General features: G+C 38.2%; 1 protein-coding gene across 4 annotated transcripts in view; it reads left to right on the top strand.

Annotated features, from left to right (window-relative positions):
• Window positions 1-18,271, top strand: part of NTNG1 (netrin G1) — a 364,236-nt gene that overhangs the window by 273,997 nt on the left and 71,968 nt on the right. For all 4 annotated transcript variants that reach the window (XM_043876960.1, XM_043876962.1, XM_043876961.1 and 1 more), the window contains exon 5: window positions 13,097-13,123. In XM_043876960.1, coding sequence (XP_043732895.1) covers window positions 13,097-13,123 — 27 coding nt within the window. The remainder of the gene's footprint in view (window positions 1-13,096; window positions 13,124-18,271) is intronic.

The raw sequence follows: 18,271 nt of genomic DNA, 5'->3' as shown, positions 1-18,271 counted from the left end.
CAAGGAGGTTCAATTCAGTTTTTCAGCTCTCAATATAGCAGAAGCTAGCTTAAAGATTTTAAGATAATCTGCAATGGTCCAGTCTTGCAATGAAAAGAACCACTTTAAACAAAATCTCTGCCACATCAGGCTGCTAGCAAATGTCCAAGGATGAAAGTAAGCAACTTAGTGGTTTAGTACACAAGTTCCAGGATCAAATACTAGTTTGTCCACTCACTAGCTGTGTAACCTTGAAAAAGTAAAGTATTTACCTCTCCAACACTCGGTTTCCCATCTGTAACGTGAGGATAATAATAGTTTTTACCTCATAGGGATTTTGAGAGAAGTGAATAAGCTAGTGCATGTGATGTGATTGGCATAACACCTGTCACAAAATAAGTGTTCAAAAATAATTTATTTTTAAGATTGTCTTCATAAGGCAGACGTCAATTATTTGACAATTTTTTTTTTTAATTTTTTTATTAGTTGGAGGCTAATTACTTCACAACATTTCAGTGGGTTTTGTCATACATTGATATGAATCAGCCATAGATTTACACTTATTCCCCATCCCGATCCCCCCTCCCATCTCCCTCTCCACCCGATTCCTCTGGGTCTTCCCAGTGCACCAGGCCCAAGCACTTGTCTCATGCATCCCACCTGGGCTGGTGATCTGTTTCACCATAGATAGTATACATGCTGTTCTTTTGAAACATCCCACCCTCACCTTCTCCCACAGAGTTCAAAAGTCTGTTCTGTATTTCTGTGTCTCTTTTTCTGTTTTGCATATAGGGTTATCGTTACCATCTTTCTAAATTCCATATATATGTGTTAGTATGCTGTAATGTTCTTTATCTTTCTGGCTTACTTCACTCTGTATAAGGGGCTCCAGTTTCATCCATCTCATTAGGACTGGTTCAAATGAATTCTTTTTGACGGCTGAGTAAAATTCCATGGTGTATATGTACCACAGCTTCCTTATCCATTCATCTGCTGATGGGCATCTAGGTTGCTTCCATGTCCTGGCTATTATAAACAGTGCTGCGATGAACATTGGGGTGCACGTGTCTCTTTCAGATCTGGTTTCCTCAGTGTGTATGCCCAGAAGTGGGATTGCTGGGTCATATGGCAGTTCTATTTCCAGTTTTTTAAGGAATCTCCACACTGTTTTCCATAGTGGCTGTACTAGTTTGCATTCCCACCAACAGTGTAAGAGGGTTCCCTTTTCTCCACAGCCTCTCCAGCATTTATTGCTTGTAGACTTTTGGATAGCAGCCATCCTGACTGGCATGTAATGGTACCTCATTGTGGTTTTGATTTGCATTTCTCTAATAATGAGTGATGTTGAGCACCTTTTCATGTGTTTGTTAGCCATCTGTATGTCTTCTTTGGAGAAATGTCTGTTTAGTTCTCTGGCCCATTTTTTGATTGGGTCATTTATTTTTCTGGAATTGAGCTGCAGGAGTTGCTTGTATATTTTTGAGATTAATCCTTTGTCTGTTTCTTCATTTGCTATTATTTTCTCCCAATCTGACGGCTGTCTTTTCACCTTACTTATAGTTTCTTTTGTAGTGCAAAAGCTTTTAAGTTTCATTAGATCCCATTTGTTTAGTTTTGCTTTTATTTCCAATATTCTGGGAGGTGGGTCATAGAGGATCTTGCTGTGATTTATGTCGGAGAGTGTTTTGCCTATGTTCTCCTCTAGGAGTTTTATAGTTTCTGGTCTTACATTTAGATCTTTAATCCATTTTGAGTTTATTTTTGTGTATGGTGTTAGAAAGTGTTCTAGTTTCATTCTTTTGCAAGTGGTTGACCAGTTTTCCCAGCACCACTTGTTAAAGAGGTTGTCTTTTTTCCATTGTATATCCTTGCCTCCTTTGTCAAAGATAAGGTGTCCATAGGTTCGTGGATTTATCTCTGGGCTTTCTATTCTGTTCCATTGGTCTATATTTCTGTCTTTGTGCCAGTACCACACTGTCTTGATGACTGTGGCTTTGTAGTAGAGTCTGAAGTCAGGCAGGTTGATTCCTCCAGTTCCATTCTTCTTTCTCAAGATTACTTTGGCTATTCGAGGTTTTTTGTATTTCCATACAAATTGTGAAATTCTTTGGTCTAGTTCTGTGAAAAATACCGTTGGTAGCTTGATAGGGATTGCATTGAATCTATAGATTGCTTTGGGTAGAATAGCCATTTTGACAATATTGATTCTTCCAATCCATGAACACGGTATGTTTCTCCATCTGTATGTGTCCTCTTTGATTTCTTTCATCAGTGTTTTATAGTTTTCTATGTATAGGTCTTTTGTTTCTTATTTGACAATTTTAATTGTTATAAAACATATTTCCTAACATCAGTATTAAGTGTGTCCTAATTTCCAACCACTTTTTCAAGTCTTAAAACACTATATTAAGCCCAGATTCCTTTATTGTCCAGGTTAACATCATCATCTCCATTTCTCATATGATAAGATTTTCAAGTCTCATACCTGGAAGTCCTGTTTTTTTAGTGTGGAAGTTTAAGCCAAACACAGGACTTCTAGCCCTGTGTTATGATTTTCATGTCGTATTGGCTTTTTCTTACACACATGCATACATGCACACACTCCCCATGTGCATGCACATACACATATACATGACTATAGCTGATACAAACCAGTTCTCAAGAGGAACACTTAGGATGTGCTGTATTTTAATACAAGAATACAGAACCTAAGAAGTAAAATGGAATGGTTACAATCTCTGATTCCTCAACACCAACTCTTCAGTAACCTAGAAATAACACTCGTATTGGATAATCTCTGGATTTAGCAAAATCTCAAGCAGCCAGGATTATTTTTGAACAGGAAGATCAGTACCTGCCCACTCTTAGCATAAAAACTAGGAGAGCTTCATCACATCAGGAAATTTTAAGATCTCCCTGCAAAGACTCTCAGCCTATCACTCAGAAGATCCTTTAACTGAGACCTTGCTGGAATCCTAGGCTTGGAAGTCCTAAATTCTGGAACAACTCCGAGGTCATTTTTGTATGGAGCTTATAGAGCCAGAAGAGAAGAATATAGAGCTCCAGCCCTCTAAAATACTGCCATCCAATCTGTGAGACACACCACAGTTCCCTACATTTTTCATTATAATAGATTCAACAGAGGCAAAAGTAATGACTCTTATGATAAAATTTCTATTCATTGTACTTTTATATAGAAGACTCAGTATGTTTTCTTAGTTCCTTAAAGCCATATATACATATTATGTGTATTGATATATTTCTTATTTTTCTACAAAGCTTATGTTTTATCTGTAAGACATCTTTCTTTCTCCCTATTGATCTTCATTCTATTTTAAATAGAATTCTATTTTGAATGTCCTTTCAATTTCATTTGTGTCTTCCAAGTAGATAGAAAATCTGTCCAACTACATGCTTAATCATGATTATCTCGATTCTCCTTGTCCAGTTCATGAGTAAAATTCTAATCCCTACATACAGATGCTGAAAACTTAATTAACCTTTGGGAACTATACTTGCAGAAAAGATTATATTATCTATACCTCTGATTGCCAAACTGTGTCTTATGACCTTTAAAAGAATTCCATGGCTCAATAATTTTGGAAAATTCTGTATAGTTTACTGACTCTTAGATATTCACATTGTGTGTGTGTGTGTGTGTGTGTGTATGTGTATGCTTAGTTGTTTAGTCATGTCCTATTCTTTGCAACCCTATGGACTGTAGCCCACCAGGCTCCTTTTTCCATGGGATTCTCCAGGCAAGAATACTAGAGTGGGTTACCATTTTCTCCTCCAGGGGATCTTCCCGACCTAGGGATCAAACCCTCATCTCATGCTTCGCAGGCGAGTTTTTTTGAGCCACCAGGGAAGCCCTAGATAGTCACATTATCTTATTAAAAAATTTGAGTACCCAAAATAATGTGTTTTATCCTGTGTTTTTCAAACTTTATTTTTCATGGAGCACTTAAAAACTTTCTATGAAACACTCTTTTAGGGACATGCTGCTCTAAATAATTTCCTCAGTTTACTGATAGAAATGTCATGGAGACAGACAGAAAGCCCAGCTAGTTCAGCTGTATTAAGTCTTTTACTTTCCCCTTACCTACATGGTCTAATATTCTTCAAAGAAAGAAAATTAAATTGGTCTGACATTGACATTATTTGTTTGTTCAGAAATCCAACCTGAATTGTTATACAATACCTAGGGCTCCTCTGAGTGATGGAAAGTAATTTGATGATAGTTCTGTTATTTTCTCTGGTATTAAATTTGCATTGACCAATGTATATTTTCCCAAATGTACACATGTGTGTCATTATCCAGACAATTTCCTAAGTGCTTTACATGCATTAGTTCATTTCAAACTCACAACAGTGTTGTAATGTAGGTGCTACTATTATCATATTCTAGACATGGAGTCTGATCAATACTGGGGGAAAGTATCTTTTTTAACATTTAGCTATCTAGTCAAAATGAGAAGGAAGATTTGAACCAAGTATGTCTTGACCCCAAATACTGTACATCTCACTATATTACTTCTCAGGTTAAAGTTAAATGACTTTCTGTGTCCTCCACTGGGATATAGATTCCATTTGACACCTGTCTGAACAATTCAGTCTTCTCTAACCTGCTATCTCCCATTTTTATTCCTAGATTGTTGATTTTTATTTCTTTGCCTTCAAAGACTCCCCTTCTACTCTTGCTTTAAATTTTCATGCTCCCCACCCCTGCCTCTTCTCAGTCTACAGATTTTTCCCTTCATATTCTAATCTATCCTTTTGGTTTTAATTCTTAGTAATATTGGTTTAGTATTAATAAACCAATTACAGCCCAAATCTATCTAATGAACCCAGACCAATTTTTTCAGCTATCTGTGAAGATCTCACAGTCAACATGCAAGACCCTGAATTTGTTCCTTTTCCCAAAATCACCTTTTCCTCATTCTCTATTGATGTTCTGCCCCTTCTTCAAGACTACTCCTCAGTGCAGCCTACCTAGACTGTCCTGTGCAAAGGACAGTCATTCTGTCTCTGCTGCCACCGCTGCTAAGTGGCTTCAGTCATGTCCGAGTTTGTGCGACCCCATAGACAGCAGCCCACCAGGTTCCTCTATCCCTGGGATTCTCCAGGTAAGAATACTGGAGCGGGTTGCCATTTCCTTCTCCAATGCATGCATGCATGCTAAGTCACTTCAGTCGTGTCCAACTCTGTGCGACCCTATGGACAGCAGCCACCAGGCTCCTCCATCCACAGGATTCTCTAGGCAAGAATACTGGAGTGGGTTGCCATTTCCTTCTCCACATTCTCTCTCTAGATTTTTGATAATGTTTGGACACTTAAAACTGGTTAACTGTAATCAAAATTATAATAATAATTATTATCAGTTCAGTTCAGTTCAGTCGCTCAGTCGTGTCCGACTCTTTGCGACCCCATGAATCACAGCACACCAGGCCTCCCTGTCCATCACCAACTCCCGGAGTCTACTCAAACTCATGTCCATCGAGTCGGTGATGCCATCCAGCCATCTCATCCTCTTTCATCCCCTTCTCCTCCTGCCCCCAATCCCTCCCAGCATCAGGGTCTTTTCCAATGAGTCAACTCTTCGCATGAGGTGGCCAAAGTATTGGAGTTAGTGGTAGCTATATTTATTAAGCTTACCATAGCCTTTTATATTTTGTGAAGTGCTTTACATACTTTCTTGCAATAAATCTTTCCAATGTCCCCATGGAAGGTATAGTATTTTTGTCCCCATTTTATAGATAAGGAAATATAGGCACGTAAAGATGAATATGTAGGTTTCCCCCAAATCCCACAGTGAATACGTGACAGAGCAAGATTTAAACTCAGGACTTTCTGACTTCAGAGCCAAAATGTTAGCAATTTAAGAATAGGACCATATTTTTTCTTGGCCTTCATAAATGCTTGTGTAATTAATTATTTGATGAATGAATAAATAAACCTACATAGCCCTGAAATGTGCCTGTGGACACATTGACCTCCCATTCATCTTCCCATGTCCCCTGGGATATGTGACCTTCACAGTTCAGCAATTGTAACACAAGGGCCTTCACTCTCCCCCAGGAAGAGATCAACTGAGATTTAGAGAAAAACCAATAGAAAAGAGAATCACTCATTTTTCATGGGTGCTAATGACCCATCCACCTATCTAGAGATGGCATCTTGGTTGGCTGGTTTTTAGAGGCCTCCCTAAGTGACTTCCCAGGTGGTTCAGTGGTAGAGAATCCACCTGCCAATGCAGGAGACACAAGAGACGCAGGTTCAATCCCTGGGTTGGAAAGATCCCCTGGCGAAGGAAATGGCAACTGACTCCAGTATTCTTGCCTGGGAAATCCCATGGACAGAGGAGCCTGGAGGGTTACAGTCCATGGGGTCCAAAGAGTCGGACACGACTTAGCAAATAAACAACTGAGTGGCATTCACAGCCTTGGTGACTTGACCACTGTTGGGCTTTGGCCACCAGACAAAATCTGATTCTGTCAGCACAATAAGAGAGCACCTTTCAGAGTGTAACCTCCACGAACTGTACGGCCAATATATAAAAACAAATACCTACCAAGTTATTTGTGTACAACTAGTCCACAGTCCCTTATCTGATGATTATGGGACCAGAGCTGATTTGGAATTAAATTTTTTGTTTAAATTTAAAAAGTAATACAGTGTATATATATATTATATCAATACCCACAGCAGAACATCAGGTATCCCTACTTAATCAAATATTTTAAATTTCTGCAGCAAACCTATAATCATTTTCATTCAGTGGGATAAAGGAGAAGACCACATTCATACCCCTTTCAGTCAGGTTTTGTCACCAAATTAGTTCAGAACATATTATTTTGTGATCCAGGTAAACTTTGGGAAAAAAACTGAGTCTTCAGAGATTTTTTTTTGAGGATTAGAAATAAGAGGGGCTTCCCAGGTGGTAAAGAACCCACCTGCCAATGCAGGAGACGTAAGTGACACAGGTTTGATCCCTGGGTTGGGAAGATCCCCTGGAGGAGGAAATGGCAACCCACTGCAGTATTCTTGCCTGGGAAATCCCATGGACAGAGAAGCCTGGTGGGCCACAGTCCATGAGGTTGCAAAGAGTCAGACACGACTGAGCACACATGCACACACCAGAGATAAAAGAGGGGGCCTATAATAAGTTGAGCAACAGTATAGAGTAGTTATTAGAGACCCAAGCTCTGGATCCTGGACCTCTGTATTCCAATTTCAGTCTCCTTCCCAACCGACTACAACTTTTTGTGCTTGAATTTTTTCCCCATTGGTAAAATAAACTAGAGTATTTATATCTAAGGTTGTCACAAAAATTAAGCAAACTGATGCACGTAAGATATTACACTAGCGGCAGTCACATACTAAGCACACAGTGAAGTTAGCTGTTACAATCACTGTAATTTTACTGAAATCTAGCACATGGACCCATCCCAGTTGAAACAGCAAATTCTCTCTTTGGAGACAGTAACTATATGGAGAAATAAATTGCATCCAAATGTCAACTTATTCATCCACAATATGAAATAAGTGCTACAATATGCAGATTATTTAAGGCCTTATGATCAGTAAGGCCTTATTCTCTCCCCTGTAATTAAGTCTCCTTGTAGAGCCAGATAACAATCAGAAGGTTGCTTGGTAAGCATGGGATCAGGAAATTTAAATCACTTGCATGCTAATGACATCAGGCTGAAACATCCTAACACATCCGTCTACCACAGGGTCAGCCTCCCTAATGCCAAGAGGACACTGAAGGTCTGAAAGTTCACAGGCTACCCTTCCCTGTTCCTGAGACAGTGCTAGGCCGGTACCGCCACCACATGCCTGAAGGTGTCCTTTTTTGTAGGCTTTACCTTCTGATTGGCTTTTCTTTCAGTTCTCAGATATAGTGACACTAATGTCACCTCTGTCAAATCTGTCATATACACTCAGGTCCCAGAGCCCTTCAGCTGCTCTAAGATGACTTAACCATCTTTGATTGGATTGTTTATGTATTGGTTTCTACTGTATAATTCTGTGAGGGCAGTCTTAGTTTCTTCACTTTCAAATTCCTGGGAGACAACTCACCGTACCCCTTATCATCAGCAGTTGGACCAGGAAGCAGGGTTGAATGGATGTTGGAAGTAGAACGTCCTCTAGGATACAAGTGAGGCTGTAGAATGTTTTCTTACTCATCACTTACCTCTTTTTCAATTGGGCTTTTTAGAATTAGAGCTCCAAGTTCCTGCAGCCTGACTGTAAGGAGATCTAGTCATTTTCTTGATAGGGCTTTGTCAAACCACCTAACACAACACTGGTAATATTTTTTCTTGATGTAAATTATGCTGAATCCTTGTCCTTTCTGCTTTCCTCTTGGTGAAAAGCTGCTGAACTTTGCGTTGATTCTCAAAAAGAGTTGTGGCTTTTAGCACTGAACTCAACTGCTTTGAAAAATCCATGTTTATTTTTGAGAACTCCATTATGTTGACTTTCTCACGCTTAACTATGTCCCCTTTAGCCACATACTTGGTGGAAAAGTTAATCTAATTGAAAGAAGGAGGAGGAGAAGGAGAAGGGGAGGGAGAGAGGAGAAAGAAGAAGAAGGAAGATGGGTAGGGGAGAAGAAGGAAGAAGGGAAAGAGTAGGAGTGGGAGGATGCAGGGAGCAGGAGGAGGAGGAAGGAGAAAATAACAAATTATATAATTCCACCAGGTTCTTATGCCCCAACTGCAGTAGAATTCCTTAAAGATAAAAAATTTAAATAAATATGGTAGTGGGGAGGACTGGTTGAGGAGGGAAAGATTGCAAGTACCTGCAAGCTTATCTCAGGAGATAGTGGAGGACAGAGGAGCCTGGCCTGCTGCAGTCTGTAGGGTTACAAAGAGTCGGCCACAACTGAGCAACTGAACAATAGCAAGCTTAGCACCTTCACCTTCTTTTGGCCCTTTGGCTTACTCAGTGTGTATGTGTGTCTCTGACTGAAGGAGCATTTCTATTCCTCCCTTAAAGCTCATTCGTACCTGTGTTTCATTTCCTCAGTATAAGTTTAGCAATGTCTCAGTAGACAGGGATTAGGAATTACCTGGGCCAGTGTTGACTATAAAGGGGTCAAAAAGGATGAAGCCCTTGCTTCTTTTTGTGCCTTCCATTTCCTCTTCTGTAAAGTGAAAGGGCTGAGTAAGATTATTTCTTAGCTCCGTTTCAGGTCTCCATTTTTTGCCACTCTTTCTGAATTAGCTTATCTGATATCTTCCTTTTTTCCTTCCTATCTACCTATCATCTGTCTTTCCCAAATGTTTTTGAGATTATTTCCGAGATAGACTTAAGCTAATGAAGCGTAAATTACAGGGTCCCTCGCTAGACTCCTTCTAAGCTATAAAAACATTAATTTCATGTGTGATGAAGTTATGTCTTATGTGTGTGTGTTAGTCATTCAGTTGTGTCCAACTCTTTGTGACCCCATGGACTGTAGCCCGCCAGGCTCCTCTGTCCAGGGAATTCTCTAGGCAAGAATACTGGAGTGGGTTGCCATTCCCTTCTCCAGGGGATTTTCCCGACCCAGGTATTGAACCTTGGTCTCCTGCATTGCAGACAGATTCTTTACCATCTGAACTAGTATGATTTTATACTTTGAAATTAATATTCTCAAAGAGAGCTCCCAGGTTTGTATTTGCTTTGGGCCCACAAAATCTGCATTTTCCCCTGATTGGCTTAGGAAAAAAGACAAAAATAAGCATCTACAAACAGGAATATAAAAAGAAGGTGTGAGAAAAAAAATAATAGAAAGAAAATAAGCCAAACATTAGATGAATTTACCCCATTGAGCATGAAGCTGACATCCAAGTTTCCCGGAAGACAAAGTGGTGAGGGGCATATCTTGTACATTGTGTAGCTCTTGCTCTCAGAATGGAGGAAATTTCCAAAGACAACAAAAGTATTTATGAATACTGGACTCTGAGAAATGTCTCAGTGGAACATTTTATAGGGGAAAAGATCATCTTATGACCAAAAGTGGTATTTTCACTCTGATAGAAACCTTGGAAACACGTGATAAATTTTTGCTCACATATGCACTGAGCAACTTTTCTGTACTAGGCATCATCCTGGACAGGCAGTAGAGATACAGACCTGACACTCATCCTCTCAGAGGTCTCAGGCTAACACACAAACAGTCATACAGAGAAGTTGATAAGTTGCTCACGGAGACCTGCACAAGGAGGTACGCATCACAAAGAACGCTGGCTAATTCACATCAGGGAGATGAAGAAGGAAGGGAAGTAATAACTTCTGAGCTCAGTTTTAAAGGTAAAAATACTCTTTACACAATAGTTGTCACTTCACAAGGAACACTAAAAAGCTACCAAGACATGTCTAGACAATTTTCCTGAGCATAATCTGACTGTCATTCCTGTGGTTTATGGGCAACCATCACTGCTGTGATTAAATTGCATTCATTGATTCAGCACTTACAGATGCCAAAGAAACCCACCTTTCATGAAATGAATTGTAGCCTTCCTGTCTTAGTTTCTTAAGCACCTGAAAGATTTCTCATGACTTACTCATAGCCTTTTCAATGCATATAACTGGTTTATTAAATTCTTTAGTTGTCTGTAGAGAACCAAAAGCAAGGCATTTGAACATTACAATAAGAAACACTGGGGAAAAAATAACACTTGACAATATACTAATGGACATCCCTTGGTGTTCAGGTATTTTCAACTTCAAAAATCTTATTCCAGTGAGCAATTTAAAAATCTTCTGTAAGCAGTTCCCATTTTACAGCAGTGGAATAGAAAGTGACTCACCTGGCAGCACCTCAAAACTTTTTAAACCACAAAATGATAAAGAGCCCGAATTTTAAGCATCCAAATGTTAGGTAATAGAAAACATCTTCATGAGGGAAATAGGATCTCATAATGGTCTTGCTTGGAGAGGTTTGTGTAGCTGCAATGAGCATTTCTCCCCAGCACTGGCATCCCCAAAGGAATAGAAACATTTCTGCATCTTTCTAAAATATTCAGCTGCAGCAAGTACTGCATCAAACAGTCTTACAAGTTTGCTCTCTATTGTGTCTGGCCAAACATCCTGAGAACTTTGCCTTGCATTATGCATGGCCCTCCACCTCCATGCAAGTTTGAAAACACTTGAAAAGTCTCTTCCTGCCATCCTAACTTCCATTCTCTTTGACGGATTACAGAGGCAAAGCAGTTCCTTGCAATGGAGCCGGATTTTCAATCATGGGGAAATTTGGAGCTTCTGCAATTGCTACTAAAATTATGATGCTGCCATCATATCTCACTCAACAGGGGATTTGCAAAGAAAGAAAAAAAAGAAAGATTCAGTACCAAGTCACTGTCAAAATGCGGCAAAGATAGTGTACTGAAATGTTGGGTCAGGAATCCAGCAGTCCTTTGCAGAAATTGCATGCAGCTTGAAATTCAGTTCAGACAAAGTAAAACATGAAAATGAAAGTTTAAGTTTCCAGTTTTGGTTGATCAGTGATCAGTAATTAAACTGAAACATCATAAGCTCTGTGCATTTAAAATCAAGATACATTGAATGTATCTAATAACTGAAAATAGGATTTCATTCCTTTCAGGTTTTTTTTAAACATGGTAAGCTTTAATTTCTCCTTCTCCCCTCCCTACTAAGAAATAGGGAAATAGCTCTCAGTTTTAAATAATACAAAGCTATAAATCTCTGAGTAAGATACAGTGATTAGTTAAGATAAGCAGAGGGCAGTTGTTCAAAGATTAAATACTAAAATAGAAAGTTAATGATTCCTACATTTACCACCTGTTAGTACACTTTAGTGATGTGGAGAACAAGTCTGAACAGCTCATTAACAGTTATCATTTATTGACTGTGTACCATGTGTCAGACATTTTTATGGATTATCTCATTTCGATTCTCACAGCAGCCTTGTGCAGTAGATATTATTAGCCCTTTCAGATGAGGAAACAGGCATAGAGAGGCTGGGAACTTACATGAAATCACCCAGCTAGTTAGTTGCAAAGCATGACTCTCACTAAATTCTATCTTATTCCCAACTCATGCTCTCACCCACACCACTACCTGGATTTGGTGGAAAAGATATAAATCCTTGACTGTTATTTATAGTGTCTATCATGGTGTTGCTTGTTTGATGAACCAACTAAATCAATAATAGTAATCATAGCAAAAATTGTTGATTATTGCACATACTACCTGCTCAATGCTTTTAGCATTTCAATTATATATAATACATATATTATATATATGTAATCTTTGCAACAACACTAAGAGGTGGAAAACAGCCACAGAGATCATAAGCAACTTGTCCCAAAGTCACAGTCAATGAGGGTAAGAGCAAAGTCTCAATCGGAGACAGCCTGGCTCTGGTGCCCGTGATCTTGGCTGGGAGTTTTCATCTGGATACAACTAAATTCATGTCCACATTTATAACAGCTTCAGTCACATTCTGAAATGGTTGCGCCACCTTAGCAGAGCTTGGCAATGAAAGCAGAAGCTGAAAAATTGGTGAAGCCCATGGTCGATGTGAACACAACCTCATGTATTCTTGAATTATTCTGCATTCTGCTCAATTTACTTTCTGTTAGAGGGTTTAATCCACATATCTGACAAGTAAAAGAGGATTGGAAATGATGGTTATATGTAGTTAGTCAAATAAAACAACAAGTGACTTTCAACTGCTAACACATGCATCTCAACACGTTTAAAGAGATAGATGGCATATTATGTAGATATATTTGCACAGGCATATATATTGTATACTTGGTGCTTGGTGCCCAGAACACAAGCCTAACTTAGTGTCTGTTTTGAACCACATACAAATATTCATTAACCTTATAGGTAAACACAAAATGTTTGATATCATGAAGCTGTCTTAAACCAGCTGTTAAAGTTGAATGCTGATTTCCCGACTCTGTTGAGTTAAAGGAGTTCTAGAATAAGCAAAATGGTTTCAGTGGTTGGATATATGTTTGGGTTTTTTGTGTGTTAATTTTCTGATGATATGAATGTTATCAAGTGTTTAAATTTCTTAGATTTTTATATGATGTTTAAGATATCCTTTACTAATAAATATCTAACAGCTTTTCTTTATTGTTTTCTTTCTCTCCAGGTATCCCCAGTATTTCCAGTATTGGTAGTAAGTAAAAACAAAATTAAAAAAAAAAAATCACAAACCAAGTCTAGGCTAGCTTGGCTTTGTTGTTCAGCTCCTCAGATCTATTTTCCCAGTGTCCATTTCTGATGTAAGAGAGTATTTCCTTTGTGAATTGAATTGTTGTGTTTGTTCTCTGCACAGATATGGTGAGAGGACAGATAAAATAGTTATCTATGTAGAATTCCTCCATGGTTATGGCAGTGCTACAGCTTTTCTGACTATTTTTGATGAAGGCTCCCTTTACAGAGGTGCAATTACTTACATAACTGTAACTCATTTAGCAAAAATATGAACAGTCCTATTTACCCATACTTAGTAACCAGCAAACAAATTGAACTGTCTCCCAAGGACCATATATGGATTTCTCCCATAATTTGGGAAAGCAGTGAATGAATGCCAGTGAATTCTTTAGGTATATTCGTTAGCCCAAAGAAATCACTATGAAACTAGGGAGAAGGAATTTTATTAATGCATTAAACTTTAGCCTTTGTGAAGGCCTGAAAGAGGTTGGTTTGTGATCATTAGTCTTTCTGGAGAAATGAAGAAAAGAAAATAATCAATATGCCCATTGCGCCCTCCTAAAATACAGTGATCCATATTTTCCTGACTACTTAGGTTCAAGTTTGGTAGAAAAGGGATATAAAAAAATACATGCAAAATTTAGGAATGGGGCTACTAAAAATTCCTGCAAGAAATGTATTAGTAGAGATATCAGCAATTGAAAAGAGAAGTCTCTCTTCAACATTCTGTTGAACATTTCTGTAGTTCCTTTACAAAGACATTCTATCAGATACCATGGGAGAACCAGGCTGTAGCTCCCGCTTTACATTTAAAACACTGACACCCCAACACCAAGCTTAAAATAGTCACTAAGGAAGTGCCCCATAACTTTTCAGAGCCAAATCTCACATATTTTTAAATATTGTTCCCTTTCTCTCTGATGGTTAAAACCTTTGAATAGCTACTGAATAAGTGATTTGAAATAAAGTACTGAGGGAGCCAAGATTATGCACTATAAGTGAAAAGAAACATTTTCACTAGAGTTTAACCTAGTCTTTGTCATAAATGCTGGGCCACAACAGGGCCATTTAAAAAACAATATCCTCATAATTTGTATAAAATAACTTCCTGCCTCTTATAAATGCAGTCAGGTCTTCCATTTTTTAAATCAACCCAGTTTACTTAAGCTTGTGAATAGGACTACACACAGATTTATTAATCACTAGACATGTTAAATGCAATGAACATCAGCCACTTTGTAAATGGAAATACAACTAGTGTTCACATTCATTTAGATACCAGTCTAATGCTGTAGCTTCCTCTTTGTGATCTTGTTGAAATGACATCAGTGCTACGAACTTGCAAGTGAAAACTCCACTTCTAATAGTCTAATTTTTCTGCTGTTGTATCTCCCTTGGCATTTGCCTATACGCTCCTTTCAGGCCTTGACAATTGTATTTGCACATGCATTTTGGAGCAAAAGGGAACCAAACGGAAGCAAGCTGAGACAGATAATTGAGGCTGCTATGGTGATCTGACCTGTCAAAGGTTTCAGAAATGGATGAACGGAAAGTAGTTCTTTGGCGTTGGGGTGTGTTTCTGTTCCAAGTGTCAGTCGTGTGTTGCATGGAATTTCTGAATGTTTTGCTCACTTGACATCTCATTCGGCCGCCTCCACCACATGCCCCATCTTTGAGCATCAGCAGATGTTGACCTTTTACACACTGAATCAGGAAATTCCAGTTTTGTTTTGCTTTGTTTTATTTTAAAATCAGTGGTGACCTGAAAGGATGCTTTGTTGTGCCTTTGGAAAATGTATTAACCTTTATTCAGGAAACTAGGAAAATTTAACTCCTTAATATCTAACCAAAACCCTCTAACAAGCAAAGTGATAGCTTATTCTCTGTTTTCATGATGCCTCTGGCTGTTCTGCTGGGAGAGCAATGGGTGTTTCCTCAGATTTCTCAGGCAAATGGTATAAGCACTTCCAGGGGTCACCCAGCATCACATATGGCTAGCTTGCTTATTGCCTGGCTTTAAGGTGAAGAGATTTGCCATAAAACCATCAAACATGATTTTATCTTCTAGCCTGCTTCAGTGGCATTTACACATTCCTTATAAGGACTTATAAGGTGTTCTCTGCGTGCAATGGTGGATTCCTTTACTCTCCAATGGGCAAGAATTCATGCATAGAAGACTCCCTGCCTGTTCAAGATGGCATAGAAATGGGGTTTTCAAGGTAGAAGCCGGAAAAGAGAGATCCGCTTGGATTTTCAACTAAGTTTGGGCATTTACCAGGGCTTTTCCCTTTATCCCAAGGAAGAAATGAATGAACATAATTCCACCAAGTATATAGAAAGATGCCATGATAATAGATATAACAATCATAACATTCCCATCATCAGGACCAATGAATGATGTATATTGTGACATAAATTATTGATGTATGTAACCATAAGTTCACATACATTTGCTGTATACACAGTGATTAAAGATTTTGGAGGCCTGATAAGTTTCAGTATAGATTTCAAACTGTCAACACCTATATTAAGGTTCAAATGCATGGACAGAGTGGTCATCCTTTCCGATCATCTGCTAAAAGTGATTTTGAAACAGATTTCCCATTAAGGTCATTTGTACCTGCTGTTGTCTATTAGGAAATAGATTTCCCAATCATCCCAAAGGTACTTGATTTAAAACTCAGTCATTTTGATGTGCTTTGGCTGTGGCTGAAAAATTATTGGTGATATTGTCAGCAATTAATGAGTCCCAAAATAAATCTGTAGCCATTTGAGCCTATGAGCTCTGTTTTTTCTTTACTTGATGCAGTAGAAATTCATTCAAGTTTCATTTTTTCAATGTAAAATGTATCATGCACTTATAAGTAAACATTCACAATTTTATCCAAGTGAATATTTGTTGATGCTGATGATCCAAATTAATATTTGATTTGGTGTGGGTGTTTTTGTTCAAGTGATAAACTAATCACTATAACATGTATTATCTGATCTTTAGTCCTGAAAAGCAAGTGATTTCACAAATTATTCTAAACAGTATATTATAAAAAATGGTAATTAGAATAACAAGAGTTGGCCTAATGTGCAAAGTAGCTTTGTGTGAGGGATTATCACCTAAAATGCAAGTGATGGAAGTTAACGATAAAAATGTCAGAGGTTAAATAAAGGTAGATCATCCACTGAAAACTCATGTCAGGAAACACAACTTAAAAAACTTGAAAATTTTTTAATAAACAAAACCATTTCTTAGACTAGCAACAAAAGAAAAGATGTATGTTGACATTTTATGAACCCAAGTGTACATTGTTTCCTTAAATTACCTTCAAATGATTGACATCATGTTTTATAAAGTGTAAAATATTGATGGAAGCATTTGGCTGTCTCCTCCTCTTCAGCTATTCAATTTGAAATAACAATTTACTTAGGATAAATATTCCACTTTCCTGCTTTCTCTTACAGTGAGCATTGCCTTCATCACAGAGTTAAAAATTCATCTCTAATTTGATTTAATTGGTAGGACCATTAAAAATGGGAAGTGGTACCTGCAGGGATCCATCAGCCTGTTGAGAAAGCTCAGAGATGTTTTCATACTTGAAAATATTTGATGCCAGTTGGAGACCTTATAAAAGTTGTTTTCCATACAGCATCCAAATATTTTTTGTTCCGTACCCATTTACTGTAGAAACCTGGACTGTGAGGAAAATAACAAGGTTAATCATTTCCCCCCTCAAGGGTTATTAGTAATCTTGTTCATGCTATCCAGAGAGCTGCAGTGTTTGTTTGTTTTTTTCCCTTTTCTTTAATACTTCTAAATCCCCCAAATAAAAGTTTCATTTGAATTGCCCTTTAGCTAATTAGGTTTTATATAATGAAGAAAAAAATTATCTGACTAGAGAGGCTATATGGCAGATTGTATGGTGTGCTACATTAATTTTGATCTGTTTGCTGATGTTCTAGAAGGAAAGCTAAGGTCCCAGGTGAAATACCTTTGGGACTTTATTATATCATGTATCCAGTATTCTCATCACAGATCCATTTCATATTTGTGTAACTAGCATTTCGCATTCATGAAACCTTTGTGGTTATCCTAAAATTGAATGAACATTAGGACATAGCTGCTGCTTTATTCTTGAATAAATTAAATATTCCAATGATGCAGGGGGTGAGGGCGTAGCCCCTACCTTAAAAAAAATCTGAGAGGTTTTAGTCATCTTTAGCAAACAACAGTTGTCCACCTTGATCAGATTTGACTTTTTTCATATATTAGCCTTTTCCCAGATGTCTTTAGAATGCCAAGCCACTTTTTAAGTGTGAGCTGATATCTGTACCTTTGCTCTTATCTCTTTGTGGGGGCATCTGAAAATTCCTAGCTTAAGCAAAGATTTGCCAGGATCTCTGAAAGGGCCTATAACTAACTTTCTCAAACATGTAACTGTGAACTAAAAGTAGGGTATCACCAAAGTCTTCTTGGAATATCAGTAGGGAGCTAACTGTTCCACTTCCTGGGAGATGTCCCCACATGTGTACAGAATTCCATTTTGGAGACTCTTGGGCTCAAAGTGTCCAAGTAACTTGTCAAATATAATATGGCCAGGAAGGCCTGTCTGACTCCAAAGGCTGTGCTGGTAACATTATACCAAATGGAAGAGGTTAGAAAGAAAGTTTCTATATTTATTGACTCCTACCTCAGACTCTTTCCAATCTAATACATTGACCCATTTCTGTGTGGGAAATTTTAGTGTTCTGAAGAAAAACAGAAGTTCATTTTCTGATACCTTCCTGTGTGATCAATAGAAACTACGTTAAAATGAGCTTCCTCTACCACCATCAATGATAAACATCCTCAAAAAGCTGAGGAAGAGGGGAAATGTGAAATGTTATTCATAGAACATGGGATAGTTCATGAAGTTTAGCTACGCATGTTATGAAACATGCTTGTACATAGTCTTATGACAGTAAAAAATCCAAATTGTTTTTATTGACACAGCTGCTTAAAACAAGCAGACACAATTCTGGGTGTCATCGCGAGGACAGACTTACCACTATCGCATTAACCTTTTGTCTTCCCCAGCAGGTTAATGACGCTGTGTTTCTGAGAGTAGGCAGCTTACTG

This window comes from Cervus elaphus, chromosome 20, assembly GCF_910594005.1.
Source record: "Cervus elaphus chromosome 20, mCerEla1.1, whole genome shotgun sequence".
In the NCBI taxonomy this organism is placed as follows: Eukaryota; Metazoa; Chordata; class Mammalia; order Artiodactyla; family Cervidae; genus Cervus; species Cervus elaphus.
Note: the sequence above shows the minus strand (reverse complement) of the source record. Positions and strands in the feature narration are given on the sequence as shown.